The sequence below is a fragment of the Bacillus rossius genome, chromosome 6 (assembly GCF_032445375.1).
Source record: "Bacillus rossius redtenbacheri isolate Brsri chromosome 6, Brsri_v3, whole genome shotgun sequence".
NCBI classification, from domain to species: Eukaryota; Metazoa; Arthropoda; class Insecta; order Phasmatodea; family Bacillidae; genus Bacillus; species Bacillus rossius.
The window spans coordinates 61,405,180-61,421,025 of record NC_086334.1 but is presented as its reverse complement, the minus strand read 5'-3'; the positions used below and the strand labels follow the sequence as shown (position 1 = coordinate 61,421,025).

The following is a 15,846-nucleotide window of genomic DNA, read 5'->3' as shown; positions in this document are numbered from 1 at the left end:
ATATGGGTGCGACGAATATGCGAGTGCGACGAGTATGCGATAAAAGAAGGTAATATTTAGTTACAATGGAAAAATATATATATATAATTGATATTTTTCAAAGTAATGTAAATATAAGCAGTCTATAGCTTATACCATAGACATGGCTTAAGGCCCACAGTATAATAATTTTGGGCTTTTAACATTGCATACTGATTTTTGATTCATATTAATAGTATTCAAATAAGAAGACAGTGGCCAAATTTCAAAATTAAAAATATGTTGGCAACAGAAATAAGCTTGAACACAAAAAAAAATAATTTTCTCATATTACTTGAAAAGTTATGAGTTTATAAATTTAAGTAATTTTATATATTTTACAATACTTTAAAAATAAAAATGATATATAACAAAGAAACTTGTTAAAACATAAAACCATAATATCTTGAGTATACATATTGCATTGAGAAAAAAATACTAAGCTGCAGTTTTTATATTCATATTTATAACTTTCTCGTAAACTAATGAACATCATATAAAATACTGAATGTTCAAAATCAGTTTTTTGATTAACTTACTGTTATTATTATATTTAATATTGTTTTATATACATGGTTTAAGTGTCTTACTAAGAATTGTTGAAGTAATTGTGATTGATATAAACTTATTATCAAATGTGAAATGTATTTAATTTTTGATGACAAAAGCCAAAATCCATTAATAATTAATTTGTTTTTATAACAACCCAAAATTTTGGCTCTACTTTATAACAGAGTGCTTCTGCATAGCTCCATAAGAAAGACATAAATGATGACTAGAGACCAGTAAAATTTTTTGAGTAACAAGTCATATTCTTTGGATGACAGTCACCAAAAATGCTTGGATATACCTAATTGGAAAAACAATGTTGAGTAAAAAGACATGCATGTCAAACGTCAAACAAAGGGCCCTATGAATTTATAATTTATACAACATTATAAATTACGTAAAACTAAATTAATTTCACCTGTAATCTACATACAAAAAATATTTTCAGAGAAGCTAATTTTAATATCAATTTAATAAAGCAAATAGAGATAGTAAAACGGCCCCTTATCCCTCAAAAACAAACCCCACCACTTAAAACAGGGAACATCCCTCTTCTACACTCACTGCGCCCCTTCAGAACAATGTAATCATTACTGTCAGCAGGTCGTCTGGCTTTGAAATCTGTGGCTGAGAAAAATGTGTATCACTGGGGTTGTAATAAAACCCCCCACATTAACTTCACACATTCCTCCGTTTTGGTAGGAAATTACCTCTCTCAATCAACTGTAAGCTGTCTTTCACGTGCCTAGGCCCTTCGCCGACGCCCTGCTAAACCCGAGGGTATGGACAGGTAACATGGCTTGGTGACCTGGGTTTGACTCTTGCACCCTTGCTCTTTCCTTACCTACACAGTTGGATGGTTTCTCACTGGCTGGAGTACCCTGCAAAATTGGCCAGCTGGGTAAACAGTAACAACCGAGCACGGGTGGTCTGTCAGCAACACCACCACAGAACACCGCACCACTGTGTGTCTGGTCGGTAGCCCCCAGTACCTTTTCCAAAACCCAAAAACTAGAAATGTACGAACCTGCAAATTTTTAAGTCGAGTCGAATTTTACAATAATTAGTTTGAGTCGATTTGAGTCGAGTTTGTAGATCATAAAATCAAGTCGAGTCAATTCGAGTCTGAGTTTTTATTTGAATCTTTGACACTTAAGTCGAGCTTCAATATTTGCACTTTACTGCTAAGAGTCCTTAGATGGTTGTCTTGTTATATCATGCCCCACTTAATCAAATATATTTAAAATGCAAGTATTAATACAAATAATTCATTTAGAATAAATTCTTAACTGATATAATACAATTCAATAATTGAGGCATTCTGTAGAGCATCATACTACTAGTTACATTACTAATCACAGTAAATTAACTCATTATAAAAATTGAAAAATATGTTAATAGTTATACAAAAACTGTTCCAATAGTGCAGTTAACTATTTACATGGTAAATGAAATCAATTTCAAATAAGCAACAAATTAAACTGTAAAAATTTAAAACATTGTACAGTAATCATTTTGATTATTTTATACCACCTATAAAAGAGAATATTAAAGACTGTGGTATCAGCCTTCAAAACATAATGAAAATATATTCCTAGCAGTAGTGCCTAAATATTTAAAAATATTTTTATGGAAAGCGTATAACTATAAGTAAGTAGTAATATTTTAAGGCCACATACCTTTAGAAGATGAATTTGACTAACATTGTGAGTGTTTGCTCAGTAAAAGTACGCCTAAATTAACATTAACGTGGTGGGGAAAAAAATCACTGTTATTCTGCAACAAAATTTTAATCGCCGAAAGATAGGAGATTATGTACCGTTTACGACAAAGGAACACGACTTTGTGCACAGTTTGTTGGTCCAATGATTATTTTGGACCGAACGAGTTAGCTGCGGCCTGCAGCATTCACGAGTCAATAAAAAACAATTAATATAATTTAGGCTTGTAGGCACGAAGGTTAGGTTAAGTTTCACACAATCATTAGAACATTTTTGAAAACTTTCACTTATGGGAAGTGTAAGGCCGTGCTACAATTGGCGCAACATTACAATAAACATTCCCATAATAAATATAATACATTTAAAGATGATTGCTACAACACTAACGCCGTTACGTTGCCGGCCAATCGCAAGCTGGCACTTCCAACCAATCCATTGTATTTGTATTGAATAGTTACACTTTATAAAATACTTTATACTCTATAATTAATTTTAACTTGCCACTTAACTTGGATAGCAAACAATTATACAAAATGCAATCTCGCCGAACGTAATAGTGTAAACAAACACGGAAAAAAAAATTCATGTTGGCCAACCTACACTTCCCAAAATTAGAGGAGCCATTAGACAAAGTTTTTTTTAAAATGCTATTTCGTGATTGGTGGCGTATCAGTCGCAAACATGCGCTCTGTAACACATATATAATGCTACTGTTAATTTATTATTGTAACGTTGTGCCGGTTGTAGCACGGATTTACTAAAAAAAGTAATATTTGTGCCGATATTATGATTATAAAATTTAATTCGTGTTTTGTTTATTAAAAATGTGTTCGTCTTCTTTGCTATGTGGTCACACCTGTTAAGTTGGCAATGTGTAAAACTAAAATATAAATAATATGGCCGATTGTCATCATTGTTTGTAAGTACCTACGTGTTTCGGTCTTACGTACGTAATTTTTAGTGTCGGCCGAAGTCACGTAAGGAGATATTAAGAATTGTAATTCAATATTATTATATTTTATCATCGAGTTTTACCCGAATTTCCTTTCGAGTTTCGCCCCGTTGAGTAAAATAAACTCGAATGCCGAGCCGAGCCGAGCTGATGCTACTCGCTCGACTCGACTCGAATTTTCGAGTCTCAGCCCATAACTACCAAAAACCCTCCTCCTTGCTCCTACACCCTACCGCAATAGGGAGGGAGTGAAGCGGCAGGCTAGCCACTGTACCAGACAGCATGGCCCGCCACCTGACTTAGTGCACCAGCCACATCCACACCAGTGCTGTGGCGAGGCCTCTCCGGCAGCTGCCAGTCGAGTTCCCGCCAACTGCTGCCCTCTGGCGGGGCCGCCTACCTGTCTCTCCACCCCCAGGTAAGGAGCCAAGGAGTGTGAAAAAGTGATGGAAATCTTGGCTGGCCAACGATGGAGAAAAGGAGAAAGATGGCATAGATTACGCCAACTCTGACCTTGCTGTACCCTTGAAGGCTTGGGAGAGAGCAAGTTGACAGAAAAAAATAAAGTTTTTGTTTTGAGTGGTGAATCGGCAAGGGTCTCCAAGAAACATGGTTATCACTGAAGCAACATTTTATTTGATACCCTTCTGCCATCATGTCACGTTGCATTCACGCCTATCTGTTTCATGATTTAACATCAATAATAATTAACTATGGAAAAAAAAAAAACTAAAATTTTCAGACACTCGTGAATGGATACAAAAATTGGTGAATACAAATCATTTACAAATAAATTTGTGAGTGATTTGCAAGTCTGAAACACCTTAAATCATACTTAACTTGCATTAACACATTAACAGTCATTTCCGACCATTTAATTAGGTTTAGTAATTTTTTTTTGCAAATTCGTAAGTCACGATTTTTCCAGGTCTCTAACAATGTCCACTTACCTGGTCATTCCCCTTCTCGTAGAAGTAGAGGTAGTGGTTGAGGAGCTCAACAAACAGCTGCACTTGGACGGAAGGGTCCATGCACTGGTTCGCGATGCGCACCCCCTTCTTCAGGCACTCCACCACACGCTTGCCATCCCTCATCTGCACAGACAGTCAGGCGTCACTACTTCCTCCCAGGCCACGCCAAGTTCAACAAGCAGTTAGAAATAGTTCGGTAGCAACAATATGCACCTCCGAGGTAAAGAACACCTTGTCACAACATTGTAATTATACAGTAAACCCTCGGTATAACATAACTTGAAGGGACTGATTTTGGGCGAGTTTCTTAGAGTGAGGGTTCTTTATAATGAAGTGAATTCAAACCTAACAAATGATACGTACTAAAAAAATAAACAGCTGTATAGTTAATAGAGTTGAATTCGGAATGCTAAAGGCTGCTACAGTCAGGTGAGTAAAATCTAAGCAAAATCTTTGCAGGTTAATCAAATGGAGAAATACTTTACTTCCCTCAAGTCATGACTTTGCAAGCCAGCCTAAATCTTTTGGCTAAGTAGACCTTCTTGCCTACCTGATCTACAGCATACAGAATTTTCAGTTTCGTGGGAAACGATTTTGCTTTCCGTTTTTTTTAATCTATTATCTGAAAACGTAAAATATATCACTGTTATAAAGTCTCGTCACCGATGTTAAGTCTCATTGCACATGGTTTGTCCAACCATATACTAATTTTTAAGTAAACAAAAATTAATCTATCAAAACTCAAAACTAACCTCCAAAAGAGAAAATACATTAAGTAACACTTTCACAGAATCTAAATTGCATATCGGCATACATTACAATAACCGTGCATACATTACAATGACTGTGCATTTTCACAAGACACAAATGTAAAGTTGTGTAAGATATGTGAGAAATTTTCTAAGCATTGTTTGGAACATTGATTAATCAAAGTGTGCTTTTTTGTTAGCTAAAGTTGGTACAATGTTTTTACAATTCACTAGCTTCAAAGTACGTTTCATTAAGTCAATACTTCTATCGTCAATAAGATGGTGGCAGTATTTATTTATTTGCTGAAATGTAATATATTTATGAAGCAAATGGGAAAAATAAATTCCAAAGAAATGTTTTGAAGATTTTCCATTTTTCCTTCCCTGCAATGAGTGTTTTTGGTGGAACTGTGAAAAAATAGTTACGTAGTTGTTTACAGGTAAAAATACGTATGTTACCACAAAGTTGCTTCGTTATAACGAGGATTTCGTTATAAAGGAGTTCTGGTATGAGGTTTTACTGTACAAGAGAAGTAACTTTTAATTGTTCTCAACTTTTTCCTTCGCTAGTAACAGGAATGGTTTTACGAAACATATTACTCTTGGAATACTATTTTCAAGATAGAAGTTTGATGTTTTAGTTGTGCCAACTTTTATTTAATAAAAAACAGGCCGCAGGTCCTTTAGCTCCTGGGTAAAGAAATGAAAAGCACTTGTATGTTACAGAATACCAAAACTAATCAGTCAACTCTACAATGGCATATGTTAAGGCTAAGATCCTGAGTTTCTCGCGAGCGGGCAAAGACACGCGTAGTTAACTTTGTCCTCAACAGAGCGCATTAGCAGTACTGTTGAACAATGTAGCGAAGCGCGGAAAAAGGAGGGGGGTGAGCAAGAGGACGCTGTTCTCAGAATTCTTATCGCACAGAGGGGTGTCATGTTTACGACCGGTCTGGAAGAGGGGGCTGGGGAAGGGTGTACTCTTCCTCGGCTAGCATTAGATTTCCAATCCCTTTGCCTCTCTGTCCCTTTCCCATACACCCATCCAAGACTACTCGATCCTCAACAAAGCGCAAGAGAATAAATATTACTATTTTTGGTACATTTCAGTTAGAAACCCGTACGTAACCGAGTGCAACCCAAGGTAATTATAATAAATATTAATTTGGTGCAGTACACATATACAATATAAAAAATGGTATGTTTTACTGCGGTGATTATGTGGCCAAAACTATCAAGATTTGGTCTCTTTTCCAAGAACGCTCGTTCACAGCTAACCGCTACATTCAAATAAGTTGGCCAGTAATGTAGTTTTCCTGCCCCCGTAAAAAAAAATAATAATTTTTAACTGTGTACTACAAAGGTTTTGCGCTCCTACAAATTTTATTTCTTTACACATTTTGTCACAGGTGTGTGCGTATGTGTATTACACAAACAGTTGAACTTTGATCATCTAATAGCATGACGTTATGTTGCAAAGCGGTATTATTTGCTATATTTGATATCTCAATAGGACTGTAGGGGTGCGCAAATATTCGAAATTGCAAATATTCGTGCAAATCAAATATTTGATTCGATTCACATTCGAAACCAAATTAGGTATTTGAAAATTTCAAATATTCGAAAGTTTTGAATGTTTTAAAATATTACTTTTGTTTGACAAAACGTGTGATACAATATTATGTCGAACCTCGAGAAATCATTTTCCCGAGAGACTTAATGGAAGAAAAAAAAACTGTAAGCAGACCTTTACTTGCATAAAATTTTAGGTTAGGTAAATGGGCATGCTGAGAACAGTTAAAGACAATGTAGCGTGAAAATTATCATAAATGCTTACGATTTAAATACAAACTTTACGTAATGTTTAGCATAATTAATTTATTATATCCAGTTGTCCTTAACACAATTTTTGGGTGAGCCATGTGCCATATAAATATGTAAAACTATTTTAAACAATGCCAGCGCATCAGCTTTCAATAATAACCTTTAAAAACTAATGCACACATAATCTTTGATCACCATTCTATTAATTTTACTAATACAAATCTAGAGAATTTTTTTTAACGATAGAAAAGTAAACACAGCTGCCCTCATGGCTACAGCAAAAAAGAAAACGTGTCCGTTTGTGGTTATGGCCAGCAGAGCGGCCCATGGCCAGAGAATTGTGTTGCTAGAATTGCTCTAGCGCAATCCTTTTTAAACTACCGAAAATGTTACGTAAATAATTAGATAAAATTAAAAAGACACGATAAACAAAATTCATTAAAAATTATTTTGCCTTGACACGTTTGATTCCAAAAGACTCTGAGAACGGAGTATTGACCAAGCTTAGGAGCAGTTTTAATAAACAACTCTTCGATATATCGATTGGTAATCGCTTGACTATTTATTGCGGAAAATAAAAATTATATTCGAATATCTGTTTACTTTCATAAACTTTTTTTGCCGTTTTTAATTTTCAGAAGAAGAAGTGAAGTTCAGAACGTTGACTTTCTGCTTCTGGGAACATTGTGACTTCCAAGAGGCAATGCTTGGATCCAGAACATGTAAAGGAATTGGTCTTTTTTCACTGCAATTTACGTAATGTTGATGGCAAGGTGTAGGCTTGGCTTTTGATGAAGACATTTGTATACAAATGATTGTGTTTTATTACTAAAACATTAGAAGAGACATAAAAATTTACATGTTACTTGAGCAATAAAAATGTATATAAAGCTAAAGAACATTACTCTTTTAAACAACAATTTATAATATGCCAAATTTTTACTGTAATTATTCAGATTTATACTTAGAACTTAATTAAAAAATATTCGCAAATTATTCGCTATTCGCAAATATTTGCAATTATTTGATTCACATTTGATTTGCATTGAAAAAGTCACATTCGCACAGCCCTATAGGACTGTATTTTTCTTTGCAACTATATATACAGGTGAACTTTTTATACTATCGGAGAATATTTTGTAGCTGAATATCTGTCTTCAAAATATTGCAGGTTATTGCAATAATTTTAGTGTTTTAAATGTATTATGTTTTTAAGCATGTATACATGAGTCTAGAGCTAGAAAAATGTTTGGTTTCCGTTTTTAGCTGACCTGCAGCTTATGGCTTTTGATTACACTTCCTTTTTTTATATGTGATGTTTAAAAAAGATGTTATTTGTAAATGTCCTGGCATTCGTACTTCTTGTAAAAAAACATAATCATATTTTCGAAAAATAAGCTATCATTTAGTAATTTATTATTGCAATATAAATACGTGTGTATGCCAGTCGCGTCTGGCGAAATGAGGAGCTCCTTCGCGCTATCCCTACTGGTGACGTCAAGCATCACTGGTAGTTCGTCTTTAATGTATGAACTGGAAGTCAAAGAGGCTCGAAATAAACATCAGTTGTAACTAATAATAATAATTTAATTCTGAAAGAGCCACATACTCGAAGAATCGCCTTCTCTACGCAATCAAACGTGTTGGAAGTAAAATATCTAAGGAGTAGGCTACACGTCATAGGTTGTATAAGAATATTTCGGAGGGAGCTAACCAAAGGATATTTTATAAAGTTATGCTTTGGGCCCTGATAATAAATAATACCTACATAATTACATTTTCACTTTTCACCAAAAGTACATGAGGTACAAAAGTCAACAAACCTTAAAACACAATAAAAATATACCCGGTATACATTATATTTTAATACAAACACCAATACAATACTAATTTTAACTGAACATTTTTTGGAGGTATGTATAATTTTATTAAAATTAATCAGAAAGTAATGCAGTTACATGTTTACAACCTTGCGTACTTCACTTGCCTTTGACGAATCCGGATATGTTCAATGTTTAGCCAGCCGAAAAGGATGTTTGGATTTTATTTTTAAACACATGTGAAATTAGTCCTTTCTTTTAACACTTCATCGCTGTCACGTGAATTTAAGGCATCTTACATTATTATTGTACTTTTGTTTTGTAGTAACGATCGGTAGGCTGAGGCCATTTGTGGCGGCCTCAGTCGTCTTGATTTTTATTATAACTTTTATGGTGCGTAAAGGTTGTTTTAAGATGAGTAAATTGTTTTATAATATTATTTATAGTATTATACTAGTTAATGGTGTATGTAAATTATTTATTTGTTGTTTTGTTGTACGCTTATTATTCTTATTCGGTAGTGGCAACCGCTAGAAATAACCAGAACGATCGAGCGGAGTGAGGGGGGGCAGTACAGGAGGAGGGTTACGTCAGCTGACGTGAGAAGGGGAGGCGGGCGGCCAGCTGTTTTTGACAGTTAGTGTGTGTTGACCGCGGGCCGCGGAACTATCCGGCAGAGACGAGAATTGGCTTTTCAGCGATGAGCTACGAGTGTAACGTTACGTGATTAATATTGAAGATGACGGTAATGCCACGACACCCTCGGCGAAGTAACACCAGTCGTGGTGTATGAGAATGCGATATCGTGGGCCTAGTGCACTGGTCATCAATGTAGCGCGATGCTACAGGCGCTACAAGGTGAGCGGGGTTTACATCCGACCCCGGCGCACACCGACTACAGAGGTATGCCTCTAGAACAAGTAAGTGCAAGAACTGGATTTGTAACTTTTGGTTCCGCTGATTTGACTTGCGGGCAACGTGTTTAAAACAGAGTGCGGCGATGGAAATTACTGGTAGAACTATCTAGACGTCACTATTTCGTTTTTCCACCCTCCCCTCCTCCGTAATAGACTTTACGGGACTTTGGTTTATTTTAAGTATAGTGTAAGAGTGTTTGTATGCGAATGTCACCAACGTACATTAAATTTAATTATAGCAATTGAAATGGTATCACGAATTGGATTTATAGGTTGCTTTCCTTTTTTACCGTACTTAATGCTGGTCATTTTATTTCTGGTAATTCATTATATATATGTTAACTATCACAATAAGTTTAGCAGGGCTGTCGGTCAATTTAGTACGTTAATGATTGCTTTTGCGCACTGGTCAAATTTTAAGCCAGTCCATGCGCGTCTATTTAAGTTAATTTTACTACACTTTCATTATCAATATGACAGTAGAGACGCGTATACGGGACTGGCGTGGCGGGTGCGGACGTGTTCAATTACCCCGGTATAAGGGGGGTTGGCCACAAGGCTAAATATATACATGTGTTTGTTGAAACTTCGTTTTAAACATCCATAAATTAATTTTGTCAATTTATTTATTGATACCAGTAAAATACAAAATAAATGATATTTATTTTACGACCTCTTAAATTATTTAAATGATATATAAAAATGACCAAATTTTTTTCAAATGAAGACGTATTTTCAACTGGAAGTACGCGAGAATTACACAGATTCATTTACTTGCGTATTGCATAGCATACTTCACGTCCATTTCTGACAGCCTTGCGAAGTCACTTCCAAAGTATCTACAAGTATATTCTTCAGGCGAATTCGGACACGGCATTATAATCTTCTATTATATCTAGAAGACGTGTTCTTACATTTGCTTGGAGTATTCAATTATTTTTTTGAAATAATAAAGGCAATTTAAAGTTTAACTCCATTTCAGAAACACTTACGCAATATATTTGGTGGTTCTCTGCAAGTGTATTTTGTGTTTTATTCTATTTCGATAATGAAGTCAATCTGAATTTATTGCCTTTTTTTTTCAGATTTGTTTATACATTAGATGTATATAAATATAAAAATGTATGTAACAGGATGAATCTTATATGGTTTGAACAGTTATCTATAATGACTTAGTTGGTTTGTTCATTAAAAGCCTTTCTTTTTTACTGTTCAAGTTGGATTCCTTTATAACTAAAAAAAAATTATCACGTAACTAAAAAAATGAATAAAAGAGCAAACTTCTGTTAGTATAAAGGTGTTAATTTTATGAACATAATGTAATACAATTTGTTCTCTAGATAAGTAGATTTAGAAGTAAGACTTCATATTTCAGTCGTTACCGTGGTACGACTTCCGGAAAAGTTTTATATATATATATATATATATATATATATATATATATATATATATATATATATATATATATATATATATATATATATATATATATATATATATATATATATATATATATATATATATATATATATATATATATATATATATATATATATATATATATATATATATATATATATATATATATATATTGCTCTCCGACGATAATTTTCTTTACTGGTATTATCACCTTTCTTATGCAGGAGAATAGTTTTTGTAGTCTTGTGATACCCATTCTGAAAGAATTTCAATAATGGAATATGTGTTTATTATAATTAATGGAGAAGTGTATATACTATTAGCAAATGGATCATTAAAAATGTGAAAAGAAATTATAAAAAATTACAAATTAATCTACTGCACATAAATCACAGATTTTAAAAAACCAAATTTACTACAACATTCAAAATATTACAGAGCGTGCCATGTAGAAAACACGGACGCATGTTGTTGTCTAAATGAAATAAATAAAATACAAGTCTGCGGCTTTAAATAACAAAGAAATAAAATGTTTCATAAATATTCAACGCTTGTAAGGGTACAACCATACATTACACTGATAGGACATATTTTTTCTAGTACATCATACTGATTCCTAACCAGACACACATATATAAATAATTTGTGTTACACTTCAATTAATTTGGCCATGAATTAAACCTGATAAATAAACAATGCAAACAAGCAAAACTCTACAGAGTATCGTCAAATAAAACCTGGGCCAAAAGTAAATCAATATTTTAGTGCTCAATACAATTTGAAGGAAATGGAAGATTTTTTTGTAGTATTATAAACGATCATACAAGGATTGCTGATTTGGTTTTGTATTAATTTTGAACGTAAAACTACCCCGAAAATAATGAATAAATTTTTCAGTTAAGCTGCATATAAACTGAACTGGTTTGCTAGCTGTCTTGCCATCGTAAACATGACTATGAGTCTGATTGGCCATGTTGGTGATAGGCACGATTTTCAAGGCAGTCTCCCGATATTATATGAAGTGTGTTTTATTTTTATACAAAATGAAGCATGAATATGTTTTATATTTCTTGTGTGAGATACCAGTTGCAAAGACTTTGCAGTTTGATTTTATGGGTAGTGAATCAATGGTATAAAATAACTTCATTTATTTTTTCCCAATAACATCTTTTTGACATTAGTATAATTTAATCACTCGCCAAGCAGAGAACCTTATTTTTTGTAGTCACGAAAAAAATTGTTTGTATTCAATATCAGCTAATAACTTACTATTGCTTATGTCATCAAATACATTTACAGTACTGTTCAATTTGTACAAGCATGAGAAGTAAACAATAATTTCTGCAACAACGTTCTTCCGAAAGAAGGTATAAACCGATTTTAAAGGTGCGTCCCTATTTCTTAATTTTATTTTTTTAGTAATTAGAAAATAAAAATCGTACTTTTCCGAATTTACTCATTGAGGCTGCGACCCAAATTTCAAGTTTCCAGCCCTTTTGGTAGTGGGTTGGAATTTTTATAGGCCAGTGTGTGAGCGAGTGAATTACTTTTTGCATATTCGAGCAATTCCAAACTTAGGCAATAAAGTTTAATTATAACAATTTCACGTAAGCTAGAAAGCTCAAAGGCTGGTAAAACAATAGAATTTTATTTCATATAATTCTTGATCAATTTCATCTAAGTATAACACACCCATTTAAACACATTTTATATACATAATAATTTTACTTCAGCAAGGTCTTCGGTTTCTTGTAACACAAATAAAATTACCTAAAAAAATTACTGGACATACTTACAAAAGTTTTTAGATTGTAATATTTGCCAAATAATTTAAATAAATCTAACTGAAAATGTAAGAACACAATATAAAGTTCTTTAAAATTGTATTTTGGAAAATTACCTGAATGTTTATTTGCTAAAACTCCTCATTTCACTTGTTCAAAAGTATTTACATGTATACATATGCGTGCATGTGTGCGCGCACTTGGAACTTATGTTTCTTTGATCATTTATAGTTGCAAATAATGTAGCGGAAGTTAAATTGAAAAATATATAATTCTTTCTGGCCAATATTTGTTTACAAACATAATTTTACATGACCCCAGAAGAAAAATAAAAAAAAAGAATCGCCACTGCTTTGTAATTGTGTTTCTAACGAACTTGTGTAACTAACGAAAATGTTTAACTGCTCAAGGTTAGTGATACAATAAATGCTTGGGTAGTGAAAAATCTATTGTTAAAAACCAAAGGTAATTTTAAACGACTTTTAGTTAACCATTGTTCAACGACAGCATCGAGAGATTGGCCCTTATTTTTGTATCGTTATATACATAACTAAATCATTACGGGAGGAAGTTGCCATAGGCGGCTGGTCCTTCAGTTACTATTTTTTTTTAAACATCTCTATAGAGTTGCAATAGTAACTATTAATATTTTGATCATAACTCATTTATGTAACATTACACCCAGAGGTATAGCCCATTCTACCAGAGCTAAAGTCGAGGTACAAATATAATTAAAGAAACATAATTAAATAAATATAACTAAAGAAATATAATTAAAGAAATTTATAGAAAATCGTTGTCATTTTGCAAATAATTTTTTTTTACAATAATTGAAATATTCTAATAAAATCTTAAACATTATTTATTTGTCTTGAATGTACGATTCTTGAATAGAAGTATAAATAATAATTTAATAATTTAAATTGATTTTGGAAGTTATATATTATTATATGAAACCATTTTGCTATTATTGTAATACACCGTGATTGCAGGATTCATTCATGTGTTAAGGTAAAGAGTCATATCAAAATACACAATGAAGTCACCAAGATAATATGTGAAATAATGTTGTAATAAAATGTAATGTGCGACGTTCACGTAGATGCCCGTAAACGAAACAGGTTAGATATTATAATCATATTTAGCACTTTAGTATTTCCAAAATAAGTTTTTTTTAAGACGCCCAACTATTATAATAAATCTCTTTCTACTAAAACAATTCAGTAATTGTAGTTAGATGATTTTAAATAAAAAATATTCTATGAATAAATTTGTCACGACAAGTGAAGCATATTAATAATAATTTACATCACTGAAAAGCTGACAAATATATCTATAGAAATTGTCGACAACGTGAGACGGTTTTCAATTCATTGATTACTATTGCTGATACTAGTGTTGTGTTTCGACCGTTTCGAAGCGATAATATTCCCGCCTGAACTCCTGCGATATTAGAGCCATCTAGTGAGTAAACTCGGAACTAATCGGAGCTCTAGCGGCAAACTGTTGAACTCGTTCCTTTCATCAGCGGTAAGTGACAAATCACAGTATTTAATACTCAGATTATTTAAATTCTGTACGTTGTATTAAAAAAATTACTAGACAGAATTGTTCATTGTACCTCCTTTAAGTTGTGTGCAAAGTAACAGCCGTGTACCGTTAAAATATATACCTAAAATTTAGTTTTGAAAATTTAAAAATTAAAATTAAATAAGAAAGCATTTTTTGAAAAAAATTTTATCGTCATATTTACAAAATTCAAAGTTTTATTTACAATTCTGTCTAGTATGTATTTCTTATCTACTACGATATTCATGGGAGAAATAATTTTCTTGGAGGCTGCAAAACTAAGGATCTTAGCCTTAATATATCATTACTATACTCCTATTGCAACAAACCTTTAAAAATCACAAAATATAAATTCATATATATATCACAAGAATGAATAAATGATCTGAGGCTTAATGTCTTAATGTAAGGGTCATTAGACACCATGAGTGGCAACAAAACGAGAATGGAGCATTGATGGAATAGATCAGCAGGGTTAAAATGAAGTTCCCCAAAAAATCACATCAGCTCAAGAGACAGCAGGTCACATTTACCACATGAAAAAAATTCATGTGATTTCTTGCCACGAACTGAGCCCATTATTGCCTTGATGGGAAGCGCCTGACTTGACCACTGAACTTCTATGGCCCCTATGTAAGACGAGTATGTCGTATCTTAAACAACCAAGTGTCTGCTAGAAAAATGGATGTTTTATGGCCATTTCAAAATTATGTAGTTGATTTATACTTTAAATGTGCTCTATATGTTTTCCAAATTAACAGGTTTCCACAATTCTGGTTGAAGCATCTTCAGTGGGTGGGTTATGGCACAATTAAAAATTGTGCAGTAACATTAGGAATCCCACATGTGAGTCAAAGATTCCTTGAACATGTTGTGCCTGAAATGTTTTCCAAAACCTCCCATACTTTGACACACTTATTTCACAATGATTAGAGCATAATATTTGTGTATATATACAGAAAAATTAAAGCTATTAGGATCCCAACTCTCTTACTTCGGCCAATTTCCCTGAGTTTCCCTATTTTTCTAGCCACCTAACATCTTTCCCTTTGTTCCATCAGTCTCTCTGGTAAGATAAGTCATAGTTGAATTCCTTTTTAATTTTTATACCAAAACCCATTTAAACAAACACATGCAGAATCGACTATAATATGTTCTCCTGCACAATATACATTTTTCACAGTTATCATTTACAACACAGAAGTAGTAAAATATACTGATCATGCATTGTAATGATAAATTATTGTGATTGTGAACATGTGAAAGACTATAAACATGAATGAAATTACATTTAATTAAGGTTAGTAATAATCAGAACAGTGAAACCTCATTATAATAACAGCACTTTAATTTATTATTATAATAAATATAAGTTTAAAGACATCAAGTCTTTCAATAGCATAAAACATTACTTACTTTTTTTTTACTAAGTCATCATTAATTTCCCTATGGTTTTCAGTTTTTTTGGAATCTTTTAGATTCCCTGAGTTTTATCTGTTTGCAAAAACCATGGCAACACACAGTTTTATGAGACAAAGAAAGCAGTAATGTGT

General features: G+C 33.0%; 1 protein-coding gene across 5 annotated transcripts in view; it reads right to left on the bottom strand.

Moving 5' to 3' along the window:
- The window catches only part of LOC134533254 (vacuolar protein sorting-associated protein 35), a 95,563-nt gene that overhangs the window by 16,533 nt on the left and 63,184 nt on the right, over positions 1-15,846 (bottom strand). For all 5 annotated transcript variants that reach the window (XM_063370683.1, XM_063370684.1, XM_063370687.1 and 2 more), the window contains one exon: positions 4,191-4,334. In XM_063370683.1, coding sequence (XP_063226753.1) covers positions 4,191-4,334 — 144 coding nt within the window. The remainder of the gene's footprint in view (positions 1-4,190; positions 4,335-15,846) is intronic.